The following is a 20,065-nucleotide window of genomic DNA, read 5'->3' on the forward strand; positions in this document are numbered from 1 at the left end:
GGAGAAGAAGAAGAAGGAGAGAAAGCTTGCATCCCTTGGAACTTGGTTGGTGTTTTTCTTCTTCCTTGGTGAAGCTCTCTTGTTTTGGCCGAACCTAGCTAGGAGGAGAAGAAGGTGTTTGGTGGTTTCTCATCTCGGAAGATCGTTGCCCACACAACATCCGAGGTTAGAAGAGGAATATGGTAGAAGATCAAGAGGTCTTTCTAAAAGGTATAATTAGTAATTTTTCTTTCCGCATCATACTAGTTATTTTTGGAAATAATACCAAATACAAGAGGCTTACGATTCTAGTATTTCGAATATGTTTTTCGATATTGTGTTCTTTTGTTTTATTTTTCCTTGTGATTTGATTGTTCCTTTCGGTTAACCTAAAGTTATTTTAGGAAATTAAATATTAGCTTTCCATAAAAGGTTTTGTCTAGTCGGTGGTGGTTGCTCCCATATCCAAGAAGGCCATGTGCCTCGCCACGTCAGTACTGGAAACCAATTATGGAAATTAATATTTAATGGAATTAATAACTTAAGGTGGTTTGGATCGAACGTGTTAAGTTCCGCAGGAGATCCAAGTCTAAACCTAAAAGAACAAATAGATTAAGTTTTGGATCAAACGTGTTAAGTTCCGCAGGCGATCCAAAATTTAATTTAAAAGAACACATGGTAGCTAGGAAAAGGTTCAGACCTTTGTACAAAATTTTTGTACAGTGGAACCTCTAGGTTTTCCGAGTAGCAACCAACACTCCCCACTCCAACAATATGACTTAGTTTACAGATTCAGTCTGACAATACAAACTTTTAGTATAAAATCGTTCGACACAATGGTCGATTGGACTTACTATGCTAAGCTCCCTGTTCCTCAAGAGTATGCCTCCTATCATATGGACGGTCGACAATAGTGTCGACCAGTCCTACGATACCTAGCTCCTTGCTATTTGTATATGAACGATCGGCCCAGTGGACGGTCGGATCTATGGAATTCAACTCCTCATTCTCCAAGGGGACTAATCTCTTATTATATAGCTGGTCGGACATAAGCCTGGTCGTATTTCCTTCAAAGGGTAATAGTGTCAGAGAATCACAACAACTCGTCAGAGAGTAACAACTATTTGTCAAAGAATATTCTTCTATTAACATATATGCATTCAATAGAATCTTCTTCGGATGTGACTCTACACCTCTCCTCATCGGACACATTATCACAACATATTAATTATCTCATTAATGACATGTTATAAAAAGGCGATTCAAATATTGTTAACGGAAGATTCCTTGAAGGATGACTATACATCAGCCAAACTGTACATCTTCCATTACCCGACATCTTCTATTACCCAACATCTTCTGACAGCCAATATTCCTTGTCACCTCATTACTGTGGAGGGAATGAGGAATGAGAAGTGATATAAAATTGGAGGTTCTCTCTGTGGGTCAGGTACGCTTCATTATGCTCGTACGCTAAAATGCTTGATCACACATCTACTATTATTTTTCCTTATTTTCGCTCGGCCACCTACTGACTTAAGCATCGGAGTACATACGTTAGGGATTTCTTCTCTAGTTCTCGTTCTAACGTTCTATAGGCTCTCTCTTTGGTGTGCACAGAGAGGAAGGAGATACGAGGAGGAGTACTCCTTTCTTGCTCCAGCTCATAGTTGTTTCCCTCGTTTGAAGTCTTCTCCTAGTCAGCATCATAGTCACTTGCCCAGCGCGCCATGTCTGTAACTTTCCGACCAGGTCATGAACATATGCTAATTTTATATCTAGATAACTCATTTTAATTAGTTAGAAAAATAATAAATAAAGTTAGTATGAAGTGAATTGGTTACAACCAAGTCATAATATTTTGAGATATAGGTCATTCAAAGTAAGGAGGAAGATGAAACTTATTATTAAAAAAATCTTGAAAAAAATGTCACACAACCAAGCGAGAGTTGTAGGCTTATCAACTGGGCAAAAAATGATTATGCACGCCCCATCAATCGCTTCAGCCTTCAGAATCATGAAGAGGAAGGTAAATCATGATAACTAATAGGTTGTTGGAAGAAACAATCTATTGTCAGAGATTTATGAGGTATTAGCTGAATTTAAACTACACTGAATAAATTCAACTTATAGTTGAGATGACCTGAGCAGATAATCTCATGCTGCTAGTAGGGGCTGGTTTTTTGCTAATTACTGAGTGCAAACCGAGCTTCGAGTCCGAGCAGCAAAGTCTAAGCCGACTTAATGATCGAGCGGGCAAGCAGTAGATTGCCCGACCGGGCAATAAGGCTGAGTTCGGCCAGATAGAGCAGACTGGGCAAGAGGTCGGTCGGGCAAGAAGACAGGCCGAGCGAGAAAAAGGACCAAGGCCTACGAGAGTCGCAGTTTCCTTGAAAGAGATTCGCCCACCTTCGGTTGTGCTTCAAGGCTTAGTAAGGTCGTCTGGTTCTCATGATACAACGGTTGATCGTGATTCCCACCAAGCACTGGTGGTCACAGTGAACTGAGTGGCACCTGGTTGTTCCACCTGGGTAAATTTTATCCCGACCGGTCCGACATTCAGGGCACGCAGGTCGCGCTCGCACACGAGTCATCTTGGTTCAGTGTAATCTGGACCTTGGATTTGCACTCCCTTGCGCACCTAGGCATGAGAGAGAACCTCTCCCCATGTATTTATTTACATTCTCAATGCATGTAAATTAATATAAATCAACCAACATGTCATAAAATTCCCAATGTAAGACTAAAGTCTCATTCACAATGGAACTTCTATCCTCTTCCACCTCTTCTCCATTCACACATATTCAACATAGGTAAGATGGATAAAAGGTGAATTGTACCAGGTGTGGGGATTTATACTCCGTCAGTCTTGAAATTTAACCCTTCACTCATTGGATAAATTTGTTATCCATTTACTATCTTAACTAAGCCCGTGGAGCCATTGTCGGGCCTATCAATCTTATATAGAGCATGGAGTGGGAAAGAAAAGATTTAGTACATAATGCAATTTTTTTCCTAGCTTCGTTATGGTGAGACTGGGGGTTTAGAATGAGCCTCATTTCAATTTCCAAGCCCTTCTCTTCTCAACAAGCACCTTGGTACGATAGATAGCATGAAAAGAAACGACTATGACGACTCTTCATACACATGCACATGATACGTACTCCATAAGCAACAAAAATTAGTTTCTAAACAACAATAAGCATTCCCTAAGTGAGGAAGCTTGTTTGACGACCTAAAATAGTTCAGAACAACATAGTGCTTTGTATCACGTACAGTAAGAACAAATAGGACAAGAGCACCAAATTAAATAATTGCATGCCCAAGGATTACTATAGTAATCGTGATTCAACCTTGCGCGCCATTTGTTGTATCAAGTGTCTTGGTACTTCCTAATGTCAATGAGGACGCCTTTAATGTAGGAATCATCTGAGTTGCTGACATTCGTGACAAGATTTGTAAAGAGAGTGGCAATTTCTTGGGTGCCCACCCTTAAGCTGTCAATAATGATGTTACGAGATCGAAGCCTTTCGACATCTGCTGCCGTATTGATGAAGTGATTCATAAACATCAGATAGGATGTAACATGGAACTTGGAATCCGTTGAACATTGTTCGTACGCAATAAGATTTCTCAAGAGCCAGCTGGTGTGGTCGTCTATTTTAAGTTGGGGAATCTCCAAAATACCGTTGTGAAATGTAATGTCCAGGAAACTCTTGGCATTCCTTTTTCTTTGGAATCGAATTGTAGCTTCATTGCATGCTGTAGCCCTGGGAATCCATGATATGTCATGGACAAGGCGATTGCCAAATGTGGAGGACTCATTGCTATTGCCATTGCCATGGTTTGTTGTCGGATCAATGCAAGAAAGAAAAAGATGAATTATGTGATGAAAAGTCTCATTGTCGTTGTCTTTGGGAAGTTTCAAGTTTATTGAGAAATGTCCGCGGATGAACTCGAGTGTTAGGCTTCGAAAGGAAGGGCCGGGAGGAAATGCAGCTTTGTACAAAGTTTCAAGAAGAAAGAAAGGAAGCTGGTTTTCGAGCATGAGAATATCTCGTGCTACTACCCTTCGAGTCAACAAGGTATTCTCTTCTGAAATCTTCGTCTTTAAGTTGCTCTCTACTATTGTGCGCCAATCTTGTGGTACTTCAAATTGAGTCCATGAAATAATCTCCTTCACGATGTTCCACTCCACTATTGTAAGCATCACATAGCATCCGTCCAGCAACATCATTTCAAGAAAACTGTTGCTGCTATCTCCACTTCCTCCGAATAGGCAACGCGTGCTTGCGTTTCCAGATCCTTGAACCGAATCAGGTAGTCCTCCAAGACCATACGAGGGTTCAGCTCCTCGAGGACAAACTTGAGGTACTTCCATTTGAGCTGATTCATGGACTTTAGATGACCTTTGTCGAGGTTGTAGGGGCCGAGCGAGACGATCAATGGCGCAAAGGCTTCGAGGTCGACCATTTTCAAGATATACGGGACTCTGTATATTGTTGGCTCTCTGTTTCTGGCCCTAAATTTTGTGTCTGACACCTTCTTCTCCAATGAGGTTACCCAGTCCATGTCCAGTGATGTCTCAATCCCCTCATCTTCTGTGTTATTCATCTTGATTACAAAGGATTACAATGATTCAAGTAGCTATAAATGCAGCGATCTAACAGAGGAAGGAAATAACACAAGGAAAGGAAAATGGATCTCAGGTAACTGATAACAATCAAGTGAAAAAACCAACCTTACGAAGCTTTTGCAGCTGCTGCCCCATACTTTCCGCCGAACAATCTCAAGCGTACTTGCTAGATTGCCTGATGGATTACTACTTTCCCACGCAAAGCATGTTCTTATATTTACGAAGACTGGCACCCCGGGCTATAGTAATGCTAAAATATATATATTGCAAAGATTGCTCATATCTTATTTTAGAAGTTTGTGAGTTCAATAAAAGCGTTTTGGGATAATGATTGTCATGTAATCGATTTTTTTTTATCAATTTATCTTTAAAATTTAAATAATATATATCTTAATAAAATACACCTAAGTATTATTTATACTCGAACTCTTTTCAATTGATATCAACTTCTAAAAAATTCCATAAGATAAACAGTCCTATTTACTTGGAATAAATAAGTTATATGAGGATTATTCACTTTTAATCAACAAAAAAATATATATACAATTCTTTCAAAGGTTAAATTTACAAATATCAAACTATCTTAATCATTTTTTTCAGATGACTATGGTAATCGTACGGGTCAGTTTTATCCATTCTGTATCATTCCAAAATAAATTTTGATTATAAGTTCTCTCTCTTAGAAAAAACAAGTCATGATCTAGTAGTAAAAATTTATTCAATGATTATTTGAGAAGGAAGAATAGACAAATCAAAAATCAAAACAACTTGTATAATATAACATAAAACAATTTAGTTAATTTGCATAAAACTTTATGTTATAAATTAAAACATATTTCAAATATTTATAAACATAATATTATTGAATTGTATTAATTGGTAATCTTTGGAAATCTGGAATTACATGGTTAAGCTATGGGAAATAGAACCACTACAATTGCATGGTCAAACTATGGGAAAGTAAGATCTCTTGGGTAACTTGCCAAGAGTTAATATGGTTGACTAGCTTTAATGTTAATGTATCATATTCTATTCTGCATTATAAATTCGGACATGGCAGCACTTGAGACAGAACGAGCAAGAGAGAAACTGTCAAAGATCGAGTCTGCTGTAGCAACTCTCATTTCAATAAAATATCTCTTTTCCTCAAAATTTTTATACTTCCGCACCCAAAAAATTTGGTATCAGAGTACCATTGTCCTCCCAAATTTGGTTTCTCTGAAGATAGAGCAGAATTTTTGGAAAATCAAAAGTTGAATCCACATGACAAAAGTTTCCAGTAGAGCTCGGGTAGAAGATTTCTTTTCTCTTTGATAAAATGACATCTACTTTATTCCATATTCTCCTAGCCAAGTACCTATATTCGAAGGCGAATATTATGAGTTTTGGAACAGTCAAATGCAGACATTATTCATCTCTTTGGACCTTTGGGATATTATTGTCGACAATGACAAAGCCCCAATCATTGATGATAAAGATTATAAAAAGTTGCTAAAAGAATACAAAAAGTAAGACACAATGACCTTGTGTTACATTCAAGAAAGGAGTTGAGAAAAATATTTTTTCTCGTATTTTTCATGACGGCCAAAGAGGCTTGACAAATATTAAAGCAAGAATTTGAAAGAAAAGACAATTGCATTAAAACTCCAAACTTTATGGAGAGATTTTGATAATTTAAGAATGGAGGAACGAGATCATACAAGATTTTTTATCATGGGTCTCAAATACTGTCAATCGAATGAAAGGCTGTGGGGACACGATTCAAGATAAAAGAATAGTTAAAAAAGTACTTCGATCGCTTCCTCTAAAATTTGATTATGTTGATGCCGTAATCGAAGAATCAAAGGACTTGTCAAATATGACTATATATGAGTTGACAGATTCACTTCTCGCACATGAGCAAAGAATCAATCGTTCTAATGCTCAATCAACCGAGCAAGCCTTCAAGTCAAAGCAATCGTCGACAGTTTGAAGAAATTATGGAGACTAGTAATGAAGGCTCAAAATACAACAAGGAAAAATTTAATAAATGGAGGAAGAATGAAAAGAAGACAAATTGGAAAGCTAAGGCATCACAAAAATATGATAATGTTGAATCTTGTATTATTTGCAAAAAGTCAAATCATGGTCAAGTGATTGCTATTATAAATGTAAAAATGCAAAATTACTAACCACTCTCAATATTAAAGAAATGATTCTAATTGATTGACGAAATGATTCTAATTGATTGACAAAATCAATTTAATTAAGTGTGGTTTCCTAAATATATTCTATGTAATTAATTCGTATTAAATTAGGTCTTAGTTTCCTTATTTTATGTATTGAGAAGTTGTATATATTCTTGTAATTGACTGTTGTTTTAGATATACAGAATTAATATAGCTTTCCTCCCTACATACTTTCATATTTTTCATGGTTCTCTGGCGTAATGGTCAGGGGTCGATTCTCAGGAAGTGACGACCTGGGGTTTACCCCGCCATGCGCCTATGGCCTGTGTACCTGCATGAACCTCCCTCCATATCCGTGGGGCCGGCACTAGGGGGGCCGCTAAGGTAGCGGATCTACCTTTTTTCATATTTTTCATGGTATCATAGCAATGTTTTTGAAAACAATACACTTCCGCTACAATAATGGGAGAAAGCTCGAAGGAGAAGGGAGTCAACCAATCGGATCCTCTCTCTTTGCATCATTCCGACCACCCCAGTCTCATTCTCGTCTCCAAACCACTCGAAGGAAATAATTATGGGCAATGGAGCCGTGCGATGGGCATTGCCTTAAGTGCAAAGAACAAAATTGGTTTCATCAACGGGACAATCAAGAGGTCGGAAGAAAATCATGATACATTCAAACATGGGAGCGTTGTAATCACATGGTACTTTCATGGATTCTTAACTCTGTTGATTCTAACATTGCAAGCAGTAGTATCTATACAGAATCCGCAACCGATGTATGGAATGATTTACAAGATAAATTCTCGCAAGAGAATGACACTCGGATTTTTGACATTTGTCAAGAAATTGCAGAACTTCGACAAGGACACCAATCTGCGTCAATCTACTATACTAAGATGAAAGCTCTTTGGGAGGAACTATCTTCATACCACGACCCAAACACTTGCACTTGTGGTGGTCTCAAGGGCTTCGCTGAAAGAGAAGAAAAAGAACGAGTCATGCAATTCCTTATGAGTTTAAATGATTCTTTTTCCATTATTCGAGGATCCATACTTTTAATGAATCATCTTCCTGACACCCGGAAGGTCCATGCACTTATTTTACAACATGAGAGACAAAGTGACATGGCGGTCAACAGAAATAATTCTGGACATGTTGTGAATTTTGCACAACCCAAGACACAAAATCATATTAGTTCTCGACAGGTCACCAAGGCAGAATCTCACCACTTGACGGGCAACAACAGGCTCTACTGTACCAACTTTGAAATGGATGGGCATACCATCGATCGTTACTTCTATATTCATGGTTTTCCTCCAGGGCATAGATATCATGGCAAAGACATTAAACCGAAAGGCAAAAAATCTATAAATTCCTCTGTTGTTCCCAATATGGAGAGGAGTGAAACCAAGCAGTTGACGACAAAAGAATATGATCAGATTATGGCCCTCCTTCGCAAAGAAATCGGTAACACTGAACCTCTTATCAATACCTCAGGTATTGATTCTATTTATGCAAGTAGTACATGGATTTTGGACAATGGTGCTATTGATCACGTATGCAATACTCCACCTACTACAATTAATTTTTTCTCTAAACATGCTGTTGTGCAACTACCAAATGGAGGACATGCAGAGATAAAATCCATTGGGTCTAAGAAATTAAGCAACAATATGACTGTTGAGAATATATTCTATGTTCCAAAATTCGAGTTAAACTTGCTTTCGATTAGCAAACTTACACAGGCTCTAGGTTGCAAAGTGACATTTTACCATGATTCTTGTGTAATGCAGGATTTAACTACGAAGAAAACGATTGGGTTGAGCAAACAGAGTAATGGCTTGTATTAGGTGTGACAATTCGGTTCGGGTTCGGGTTGGCAGGTTGGCGGGTTGGCAAATGACAACCTGAACCCGACCTGATTATTAATTTGGGTCAAACTATTCAGCCTGAACCTGATCTGTTTATTTGCACTTGACCCGAACCCGATCCGTTTGACCCGTTTAACTTGTTTGACCCGTTTGACCCGAACATGACCTAAATTCATTAAAGAAATTTTATATATTAAATTAAAAATTAAAAATCACATTTATCTACACAAATTGAAAATCCATATCATAAATGATAAGCGATGGCAACATTGCAATCAATAGCATATCTCTATGTTTATAGTTTTAATTTTTTTAAATTTGTAATTTTAGTTTAAATTTATAATTATTTATAAACGGGTTCGCGGGTTGTAATTGGGTCATTTCAGGTTGACCCGAACTCGACCTGTTTATTAATTGGGTTAATTGGGTCGACCCGAACCCAAAACTACCCAACCAGGACCTGATTTATTCGTGTTCGATTCGGGTTGTGTTTTCGTATCAGGTCAAAAATTGTCACCCCTAACCTGTATTACCTTACAGTGAAGCCGACCCGTCACCTTTGCTGCACCATCAACCATACATCCAACCTCTGGCATAAACGTCTTGGTCATCCCACCGTTCATCAACTCTGGTCATTATCTAAAACTATTCCAAATATTTCTTTAGAATCAAGCAATGTTTGTAATATTTGTCATTTAGCAAAACAATCTCGTTTACCTTTTTCCATTAGTAATATTTCCACCTTTTTATCTAATACATTGTGATATTTGGGGACCCCATAAAATCCACTCATATTATGGAGCAAAATATTTTTTTGACAATTGTTGATGATTATTCTCGTTATACCTGGGTTCAGCTCATGCGTCAAAAGTCTGAAGTTCAATCAATCATCAAGAAGTTTTTCTCTTGGGTCAAAACACAATATAATCGCTAAGTCAAAACATTAAGATCCGATAATGGGCTAGAATTTCTTTCTTTGCAAACCTTCTTTGATGGCAGTGGCACCAATTTTCATTGATCATGTACTTGCACACCCCAACAAAATGGGGTAGTTGAACGTAAACATCGTCATCTCTTAAATGTAGCTCGTGCCATTCGCTTTCAAGTCAATATTCCTTTGAAATATTGGGGGGAACACATTAAAGCAGCATGTATCTTGTTAATCATTTACCCACACCACTTTATCAAATAAAGCACCATATGAAAAATTGCATAATAAAATACCCTCATATTCTCACTTAAGGGTCTATTGTTATCTTTGTTTTTCCACAAATCTACAACCCACTCATAAATTTGATGCTCGTGCACGACGTTATATTTTTCTTGGGTATCCACTAGGGCAAAAAGGTTATCTTCTCTATAATTTGGCTGGCAGAAAAATGATTACTTCTCGAAATGTCATATTTTATGAAAATGTTTTTCCATATTCAACCATGTCATATGATGAGCAAGACGATATGCCAGTTTTGCCAAAACCTATCAATAACGACATAGAGATACCTTTAATCACTCAACCTACACAAGATGTCAATAATCCTACTCATAGCCACATTGACCTCCAACCCAATATCATGCCTACACACAAGAACAACCACATCAGCCGAATGAAATTCTTCTACAACCAGAATCACTATTCCGGAGATCTACTAGACCTAGTCGCACACCATCCCAACTTCGAGATTATCAAGTCAACCATACTCTGCCAGCCACTACCTCGTCTCTTCTGGTTAAATCCAGCACTCAACACCATTATCAAGGTATGTGTCATATTATAATCTTTATACTTCACACCGTACTTTCATCTATAATGTTTCTCACTTGGTTGAGCCAGAAACATATGAACAGGCCTATAAAGACCAAAAATGGATTGAAGCGATGCTGAAATTTTTGCACTGAAAGTAAATAAGACTTGGCCCCTTATTCCTCTTCCCACAGGACATCACCCCATTGGATGCAAATGGGTATACAAGATCAAGTACAACTCTAATAGTACTGTTGAAAGATATAAATCTTGTTTAGTTGCCAAAGGAAACACACAACAAGAAGGTATTGATTACAATAAAACATTTGCTCCAGTTGCAAAACTCACCACTCTTCGATGCATACTAGCTATCGCGTTTGTTCATGGCTAGGCCCTTCATCAAATGAACGTTCAAAATGCATTTTTACATGGCGACCTTGCGGAAGAAGTCTATAAGCAACCACCCCCTAGTTTTCATCGATAGGGAGAGTCACTTGTATATCGACTTCATAAATCCCTTTACGGATTAAAACAAGTTTCAAGATCATGGTTTCAAAAGTTTCTTTTTGCCATTACCAAGTTTGGTTTCCAACAATCACAGGCTGATTACTCACTCTTCACACAGGTGTGTGGAAATTTATTTACAATCATCTTATTGTATGTTGATGATATGAATATAGCAAGGAATGATCAAAAGGTCATCAACAATGTGAAGGTTTTTCTTGCAACTTGCTTTAAATTGAAGGACCTTGGAATGTTAAAATATTTCCTTGGAATTGAAGTAGCTCGTTCTAAAATGGGCATTTCCATCAACCAACACAAATACACACTCGATCTTCTTCAAGAAGCAGGATTGCTTGGTGCAAAACCTGCTAAGTTTCCCATGGAACAATCCTTGAAGCTAACCTCAAATAATGACAACTTACTTAAAGATCCGATGCATTATGGACGATTGATAGGAAAATTGATCTACTTAACCATCACAAGATCAGAAATTTCATTTCCAGTCAATACTCTTAGTCAATTTATGCAAGAACCTAGACAACCTCACCTTGATGTAGTTCATTGATTGCTTCGATATTTAAAAGGTACACCAGGATAAGGATTATTTTTTCCTTCTAAAGATGATTTAAGTGTGGTCGGGTTCTGCGATGCAGACTGGGTGGAGACATTTCTACACGGCGATCAGTCACTAGTTATTGTATTTTTCTTGAAAAAGCTCTTATCTCATGAAAAAGTAAAAAGCAAACCACTGTGTCTAAGTCTTCAGCTGAGGTAGAATATAGATCCATGACTTCCACTACTTGTGAAGTAACTAAGCTAAGATACTTATTACGAGATTTGGGCATTAATCATCAACAGCCAGTAATTTTATATTAAGATAATCAAGCAGCTATGCACATCGCTGCCAATCCGGCTTTTCATGAAAGGACAAAACACATTGAGATAGACTATCACATTGTCCATGAGCAAATTGAAAAAGTAGAAATTAAGACTGCTTATGTGCCAAGTGAAAATCAGATCGCAGACATATTCACCAAGGCATTGGGTGAATCTCCATTTCACACACTTGTTCACAAGCTGGGCATTCTTGACATCCACGCTCCAACTTGAGAGGGAGCATTAAAGAAATTATTCTAATTGATTGACGAAATCAATTTAATTAAATGTGATTTCCTAAATATATTATGTGTAATTAATTCATATTAAATTATGTCTTAGTTTCCTTATTTTATGTATTGAGAAGTTGTATATATTCTTGTAATCGACTATTGTTTTAGATATACAGAATTAATATAGCTTTCCTCCCTACATACTTTCATATTTTTCACTCAAAGCGATTACTGGTTTGAAAACAAGGAGAAAAAAGATGCTGCAAATTTCTCGAAAGAAGAGCAACATGAGATTTTATTCTATTCTCAACATGGTTATGCATTAAAGCATCACTGGTATTTGGATAGCGGTGCTAGCAACCATATGACGGGAAACAAAGAATTATTTGTGGAGCTCAATCCAAATATTAGCTCAAGTATTATTCTTGGTGTTGGAACTTATAGAAGTGTAAAAGGAAAAGACACTATTGTTGTCCAAACAAAGGAAGGTAACAAAAATCTCATTATTGATATTCTTTATGTTCCAAGTCTTTCATATAATCTCTTAAGTATTGGACAGCTTATTCAAAAAGATTTTTCAGTCCATTTTGATGTTGGAAGTGCAAAACTTTTTATAAAAAGGAAAATATTGTTGTGGCAAATGTTGAAATGAAGAACAAAACTTTTTCTATCACATTGCCACTAAACAATGATTGTGCATTTAAAGTTGAGGATGCATATTTATCTCATCAATGGCATCTGCGATATAGTAATGTTTGTGAAGGTTGTGTCTACAGAAAGATGCATAAGCTTCCATTTCTAAAGTTGTCATGGCGACTAAAGCACCACTAGAACTTGTTCATTCCAACATTTGTGGACCAATGCAAACTCCTACTCCGGGAAACAAGAAATATTTTATTATCTTTGTGGATGACTTTACCAAAATGATGTGGATCTATTTTCTCAGCAAAAAATCTGAAGCATTCTCTATATTTCTACAATTTAAAGCACTTGTAGAGAGACAACGTGATTTCCTTATAAAGACCTTAAGAACTAATCGAGACAGAGAATATCTTTACAATCCATTCATGGAGTATTGTAAAGACAAATACATCAAAAGACAATTAACAGTTAGTCGATGTCCTCAACAAAATGGCGTGATCCAGAGAAAAAATCGCACAATTGTGGAAATGGCAAGGAGTATAGTAAAAGGCAAGGGAATTCCAAATCTTTATTGGGTAGACACTACATTCAATGATATATATTCTCAATCGATCGTCAACTAAAGCTGTTAGAAATAAAACATCGTATGAAGCTTGGTATAAGAAAAACCCAGGAGTTGATCATTTCACAATATTTGGCAGCATTGCATATGCGCTTATACCATCACAACATCATGAAAAGTTTGATCAGAAAGGTCAGAAAGTTCTCTTCATTAGCTATAGTGATGAATCAAAAGGATATCGTTTATTAGATCCATCAACAAACAAACTTATTATATCTCGAGATGTTATTTTTGATGAAAATGCTACTTGGGATTGGAAAGGGAAATAAATTAACTCAAGATCAATAAGGGGGCACTTGGTACATATTTGGCAATGGGAATAATAATGGATTTTGATTGAGGGATTAATGACAATGGGAATGATTACTAGATTGATGGTGCTTGGTATAGATACTAGAATGAATATTATTCCCATTAATGTTGCTTGGTTTGGCTTAAATTATGGAATGAGAATTAGCCAAAATTCTCATTTTACCCTTATAAGTAAAATATAAAAAATAATTGTACGGGATCATGGATAAAACAATTTTATTAAAAAAACACAATATGGTGGCAACAACTCGTCTTGCATAATCAAAACATCTACCACAATATTAAAAATGATAGAATCAAAAAAGTATTCATCAAATCCAATAACATCACAAACATACTATTTCAAGCAACTGAGTATAAAATCTTCAACTTCAGAGGGATCCAAACTGAACAATAACTCAACCTTCACAGGATCTTCAAAAATTACTTGAGCAACTTTGTACTTGTTCTTACTAATGAAACCATACTTATCCAACATCTCAAGAACTTGTGGCATTTTTGAGGATTTACCTTGAACCCAAGATGACATTGACTCAAAGTGTGAGCTAGCAGTTTGCATAAATCCCTCAACTGAACACTGAGTAACTTGAAGTCAGAATCGACATTTTACATTGTTGAAGTCTATGCCCTCTTCGAAACATTTTGAACTCTATCAACGGATGATTTTTTTTTCTCCTTAGAGTGAGATTCCCTTGATCTAACAGAAGGTTGCTGATTTGGCATCGAATCAAGTTCAACTACTTTTTCAGCAAGTGAATTGTCATCCGATATGGTTAACCCAGCATCCACATCAGTGATGGTTTGTGTAGCTATCATAGGATCTTCCGCAACAAGGCTTGTTGCTCTGCCTTTGCCATATACCATCTCTAACTCCGAAAAATAAGGGAATGGTACATTATAGAGACTTTTGGCATCATTGTGATTCTGTCCAAAAAAACAAAACATAACAATCAATTTAACAAAGTTTGATAGCATGTAATTTGAAAAAAAAACAAATAATGACTAATACGCATACCTTAATCCATTCAAGATACCATGTTTCTTCACAAACTATCTTCTTTTCTACATCATTCCAAGTACAACCACTTTGCCTGCACATTTTATTGATAGCATGGAATTTCCTCTTTAAGGTTTTCATCCTAAATTCAATGTGACTGACAGATTTTGTGAAAGTTGACAGCTTTTGGATCATAATCTTTCTTATCTCGACCATATAATTGTTCTTGAACCCTCCGTCTGTTTTCCAAAGAGGATAAGTTGTCATATCTTGCAAACATCTTATCAATGCCCAACTCTCCTTTTCCGTATAGAAAACTTTGTTTTTACCTCTTCCTCATGCTACATTCTTTCCCACAGATTCCTCAGGATTACTCTCCATCCTACTATTCAAGTTATATCAGAGTCACATAAAATATAATATGAAGGGGAAAGAATGTAACATAATATTACATATAATATAACAATGAAATTACAAGAATATCAAATCTGGTTGAAAGAATGTTAATGACACATAAAAGTTTTTTTTATAGGCAACAAACCAAATGGAACAAACATCAAAATAAGGAGTACACATAAAAGTTTTCACAAAGTTGCATAGACAACAACACAAACATCACAACAATGAAAGTCATTCTATATCAAATACTTCATTTTTCAAATTGTTAAACATTTGTTGTGCTAAATTATTCCTAAATGCAGTCCACTGACCAGTTGGGGCAATTGTACGTATGTACTCCGTTTCAGTTCCGCGATCACTATCATCATCTTCACTTTGTTCATCTTCATCAGGAATACACTCCTGAGGATCATGACTCATGAATTTATGGATCAAGTTATGAAGCAAACAACAAGCAATGATAATACGAACTTGGATTTGCATTGGAAAAAATGAAGGGGAAGCTATGATTTTCCAATGACCCTTCAACAATCCAAAACACCTCTCAATAACATTCCTAGCTCTAGAGTGCTTCATGTTAAAATATTCTTCGGCTGTCTCGGGACGACGACCTTCCTATTCATTGAGGTGATACCTATGCCCTCGATAAGGTACCAGAAATCCATCTGAGTTGCAATATCTAACATCGACTAAATAATAACAGCCTAAACCAATGACACTAGTTAAATTAATAAATGCAAGTATTCTGGAAATTTGAAACTCTATCATAATTTCAACTTCAAATAAAAAATATTTGTTATTTATCTTGCGGGATTTTAAGACCAGATGATCTACTAATGTCATCACAAAGTACCCGACCATCATGGACAAAACCTTTCCACCCAGGTAACACATATATGAATTACATTTATGGGCAACACACTCCCAACATATTTGTTGCAATCTCCCCCTTTCTTGTGTGATACGTTGTTTTTCTTCTTTAGGGGGTGTCACTTGGATAAAAGTACCGTCTAAAGCACCTAAACAACCCTATAATAATTTTTAATTATAAGAATTATATATTGAAATAAAAAATATAATTAAACTGAAGAATTATAGGCGATTAAAAAATGCTTACCTTAAATGGTTTCCATCTATCTTCTTCGTTGTAAAATACCGAAAAATGACGAATAGTAATAAGGGAAATTTCTGGAATTTTTAGAAATTTTCTGGAAATTTTTCAGAGCTCGTACGCTGGGTTTTGAGAGGGGCAAATTTATGGGTATGGATAAAGCCTGTTTTGGATACCCGTTTAAGTGAGGAAATGTTTTATTTATAAATACATTTCCTTTTTCATTTTTCTTCCCCCCCCCCTAATACGCCGTTTCCTTCTCTCGACCCGCGCCTCCTCCTCTCTCGATTTGCTCCGACCCGTGCCCTAACCTTCTAGCGCCGGCGGTTTCCTTCTCCTCTGTCCCTGCCAAGCGTCGGCGAGTACGAGCCACTACCGGCCGAGCCGCTTCTCTGCCCTAGCGCTGTCCTCCTCTCTCTTGTCTTTGCCCGACGACGCCACCGTGCCCTAGTCTTCCGCGAACCCAAATCTTTTCCTCTTTCTCTTCTACCGGCGATGTCGGAGCCCTAGCCATCTTTCCGATCGCCTTCAGCCACTTTCTTTGGATCGTCTCCCTTGCGTGAGGGATCTTCGGCCAGAAGAGGAAAAAAAAACCCAAGCCGCTCTTCTACTCGTGCCCTAGCCAGGATCGTCGGAGTGGAGGGTGTTCCCGACTCGAAGGGTAAGTTGCTTCGACCAATTCTTCTTCTTTTGCTTCTCTCCGAGCCGTGCCCTATTCACTACTTGCTGCCACCAGGTTCTGCCGATCCACCACTGACATCACCCGTGCCCTAGCACTATCGCTGGATTCTTGATCTTCCCCTATTCTGTTTAATGAAGGATTTCGGCTGGAAGGGGTTGTTCGGTGGGTTTTTTCTTGGATTCCAGCAGCTAAGATCATTGGGTGTGGAGGGCTATGAATTGAGGTAAAGTGTAAATAATTTGTTCTTTGTTGTAGATAATAGATGGAGAATGGTATCATTAACTGGTTATGATTATTATAAGGAAATTAGAATTTAAATATAATGTGTTGGTTAGGGAACATTTGATGTGGAGGACAACAACATTACTTTGCTCCGACTGTGGATCATCGGCTGAGGTTTCAGAGTTGGATTTAATTTAGGTAGGAATTGGTACATACCTAATTGCTTATGTGTTTGAATTAGGTGATTGATTATGTTGATGATTAATCATGTGTAAATGGAATTAAGTGTGGATTCTTGATCTAGTGGTGGATTGAAGATTTGGTAACTAAACCATTGTATCGTTAGATTTTGTTTAGGTGGGATAATGGTTATGTGATAAGGGTTTTTCCCTAAATTGGTTTGGAGGATTTTATTTGGCTATTTTAAATTTATTTGAAGGTAGTTAAATAAAAATGTATATATTGGTGATACAGGCCTTTGATGCGAGACGAGTATCTCGACGTCATATTTGGACCAGATTGGGCTTTCCTATTGGAGGCGGGTACTTTTGACTTATGTCATTTGATATGCATAGTAATGAGTTTAACAAATAGCAAAGATTATGTTTCTTATTTGTTTCGGTTAATCACTATCCATACCTATTACATGTTTGGTTGTTTGTTTGTTTTGACATCTCATGTTATTACTTACATGATTACACATGCTTAGGGGTAGTGATATAACCATACTTCACCATGTTCAGGACCTAGGTGTGATACCCTATCTGATCTGTGAAATCTTGATATGATTTATTTATTTGGTGCACATCATGTATGTATATAGATTTGGTTCAGTATATTACCACTCATTCGCATGATTGCATGCTGTGTGATAGATTGCTCCATTATTATCGAGCACATCGCCAGTTTCATCACTGTTCGGTGCTCCGTTGTTGACGCTCAAGGGTAGCGTGACGCAGCGTGGTAGCACGTCAGTTTGCTCTTCCGGTGCTCCGTTAGTCCGCTCATAGGTAGTGTGACGCAGCGTGTAGCACGTTAGGGACCCCTCCCCGTCATCGTGTACCGGGACATGAGAGCATTGCGCTCCCCCATTTATGATTTGGGGTAGGAGTATGTGTGTACTCCGACAGCATCCCGTCCTCTCGGTCACTCATCAGGAGTAGTGATGCAGAGTGCACGGTCGTCACAACCCTACCCACTCGGTCCCACTTTTGTTGTGAGTTGGCTGACTGGCGTCAGGGGTGACCATGACATTGGCATCATATGCATGATGCATTTATTGCTTGTGTTTGTGTTTGCTGCATTTATATATTACATATTGTTTGGATACCTATGTTTGACATGCATACAAGATTTCTATACCACTCGGACTGTTTGTCCTGATACTCAGGTCCTGGTTAGTACAGTTTCCCTCCTGTTTTACTTCGGTTTTCATTTACCTTTATTTTATCAGGAGACTGTACGCATGATTAGTGCTAGGTGTGATTTCCTTACTTTGCATATCAATTGTACCTGCTGAGTGTTGGACTCACCCTGCCTCCATTGTTGTTATATTTCAGGATGATGCTGTCAGGAGAGAGTTCTAGTTGCTGGTCCCCTGAAGACCCCGAAGACTTATGGATCTTTTGGTTTTGTTTTGCTTCTTATTTGACCATGTTTACACTTGGTTTTGTTTGATACCTGGATATTGTATGGATTGTCCTTGTTGATGGATTTTTATTCGATATGTTTTACTACATGCCTGCCTGGACGACAGAAGAGGTGAGTTTGTTGGACTTGTGTTTTATGAGTGTAGTGGAGTAGGAAAAATCGGATTTAAGCTTTACGAGTGTAGTTGAGTAGGGTTGATTTTGAGTCAGAGTATTATTGTTCTGTTTACTTGTTATATAAACTGCGTGGAATATCTGTGATTGTATTTTATTTCTGCTATTATTCCAGCCGCATGTGGCTGAGGTATGTAGATATGTAGAAAGCTTCAGATTGTCCGCCGTACAGAGGATATGCTGCCGAAATTTCTTCAGACAGGGACTCCTCCGGGGCGTGACATTCGTAGTCATCGCGTATCGGTTCAGGTTTCTTGAACAATATGTTGTGTAGTTGTAAAATTGCTCGAAGACATAGATTGAAATGATGACTCACTGTCTCCCGACTTCGTTTAAAAAGGAGACTCATCGTTCGATTTTTTTTATGATGTGCCAACACGTAGACAAATAAGGCCACAATTTCATCAATGGTGACATTTTTTGTGGCTTTTAAACCTCCAACATCTTGAACCATATCACACAATATCATGAATGTTCTCCTATTCATTCGAAGTTCACTAATACTTATTTCATCGCTCTCTTTTGTAAGGTTGAACATCCATTTTACACGTGCAATCGATTTGTCCTCCCTACTTTTTATTTCACGAATCTTACTTCGACGATATGCAAGTATTGCAATTTGATAAAGTATGACAACCAAACAAACCATGAACATTCCATACATATTCCACAAAGTGCGTAATAATCTACGTCTTCTATAGTTTAATGGTGGTCGTGCCATGTTTATCTACATCATATAACAATCGATGTCACTGATAACTAGCATTTTTATTAGGTCGGTTTCTAGAAAGAAGAAGATTGGCCAGTCTATCGGGGTATCGTATCCTAGATGACTCCATTGATCGGATGAACTGGCATGTTCCCGCTCGGCCTATCCATCTACATCAAAGAATGATAGGCCAATACTAAGTGTTCATAACTCCACCCGACCCCAAGGGCTCTGCTTTCATCGACTCAAGGTTTCGCTTAGTCAGCTCTACTCCACAAATACTCCGGTTTGACCACCTGATACTATGGCCTTTTCCTTCACCAACTCAAGGCTCCACTCAGTCAGCTCCATTCCGTAAATACTCCGATTGGACCACTCGACCTTAGGGGCTCTGTTGCCCCGACTCCAGGCTCCGATCAATCAGCTCCACTCTGCAAATCCTATGATTGGTTCACCCGACCCTAGGGGATCAACTCCCATCGACCCACTATTTCGTTGAGTTTCATCAACCCAAATCAATCCCTTTTAGTGGATC

General features: G+C 37.7%; 2 protein-coding genes across 2 annotated transcripts; both read right to left on the reverse strand.

The window, feature by feature from the left end:
- Positions 1–3,352: 3,352 nt before the first annotated feature.
- Positions 3,353–4,213, reverse strand: LOC121978717 (UPF0481 protein At3g47200-like). Its single transcript, XM_042531019.1, has one exon. It carries the CDS (start codon positions 4,211–4,213, stop codon positions 3,353–3,355), a length of 861 nt encoding a protein of 286 aa, XP_042386953.1.
- On the reverse strand, positions 3,746–4,851 carry LOC121977993 (UPF0481 protein At3g47200-like). The gene is made up of 2 exons (XM_042530390.1): positions 4,721–4,851; positions 3,746–4,593 (listed from the first exon to the last, which is right to left on the reverse strand). Exons 1-2 carry the CDS (start codon positions 4,748–4,750, stop codon positions 4,213–4,215), a joined length of 411 nt encoding a protein of 136 aa, XP_042386324.1. The 5' UTR covers positions 4,751–4,851; the 3' UTR covers positions 3,746–4,212.
- Positions 4,852–20,065: the final 15,214 nt, after the last annotated feature.

The sequence above is a fragment of the Zingiber officinale genome, chromosome 4B (assembly GCF_018446385.1).
Source record: "Zingiber officinale cultivar Zhangliang chromosome 4B, Zo_v1.1, whole genome shotgun sequence".
NCBI classification, from domain to species: Eukaryota; Viridiplantae; Streptophyta; class Magnoliopsida; order Zingiberales; family Zingiberaceae; genus Zingiber; species Zingiber officinale.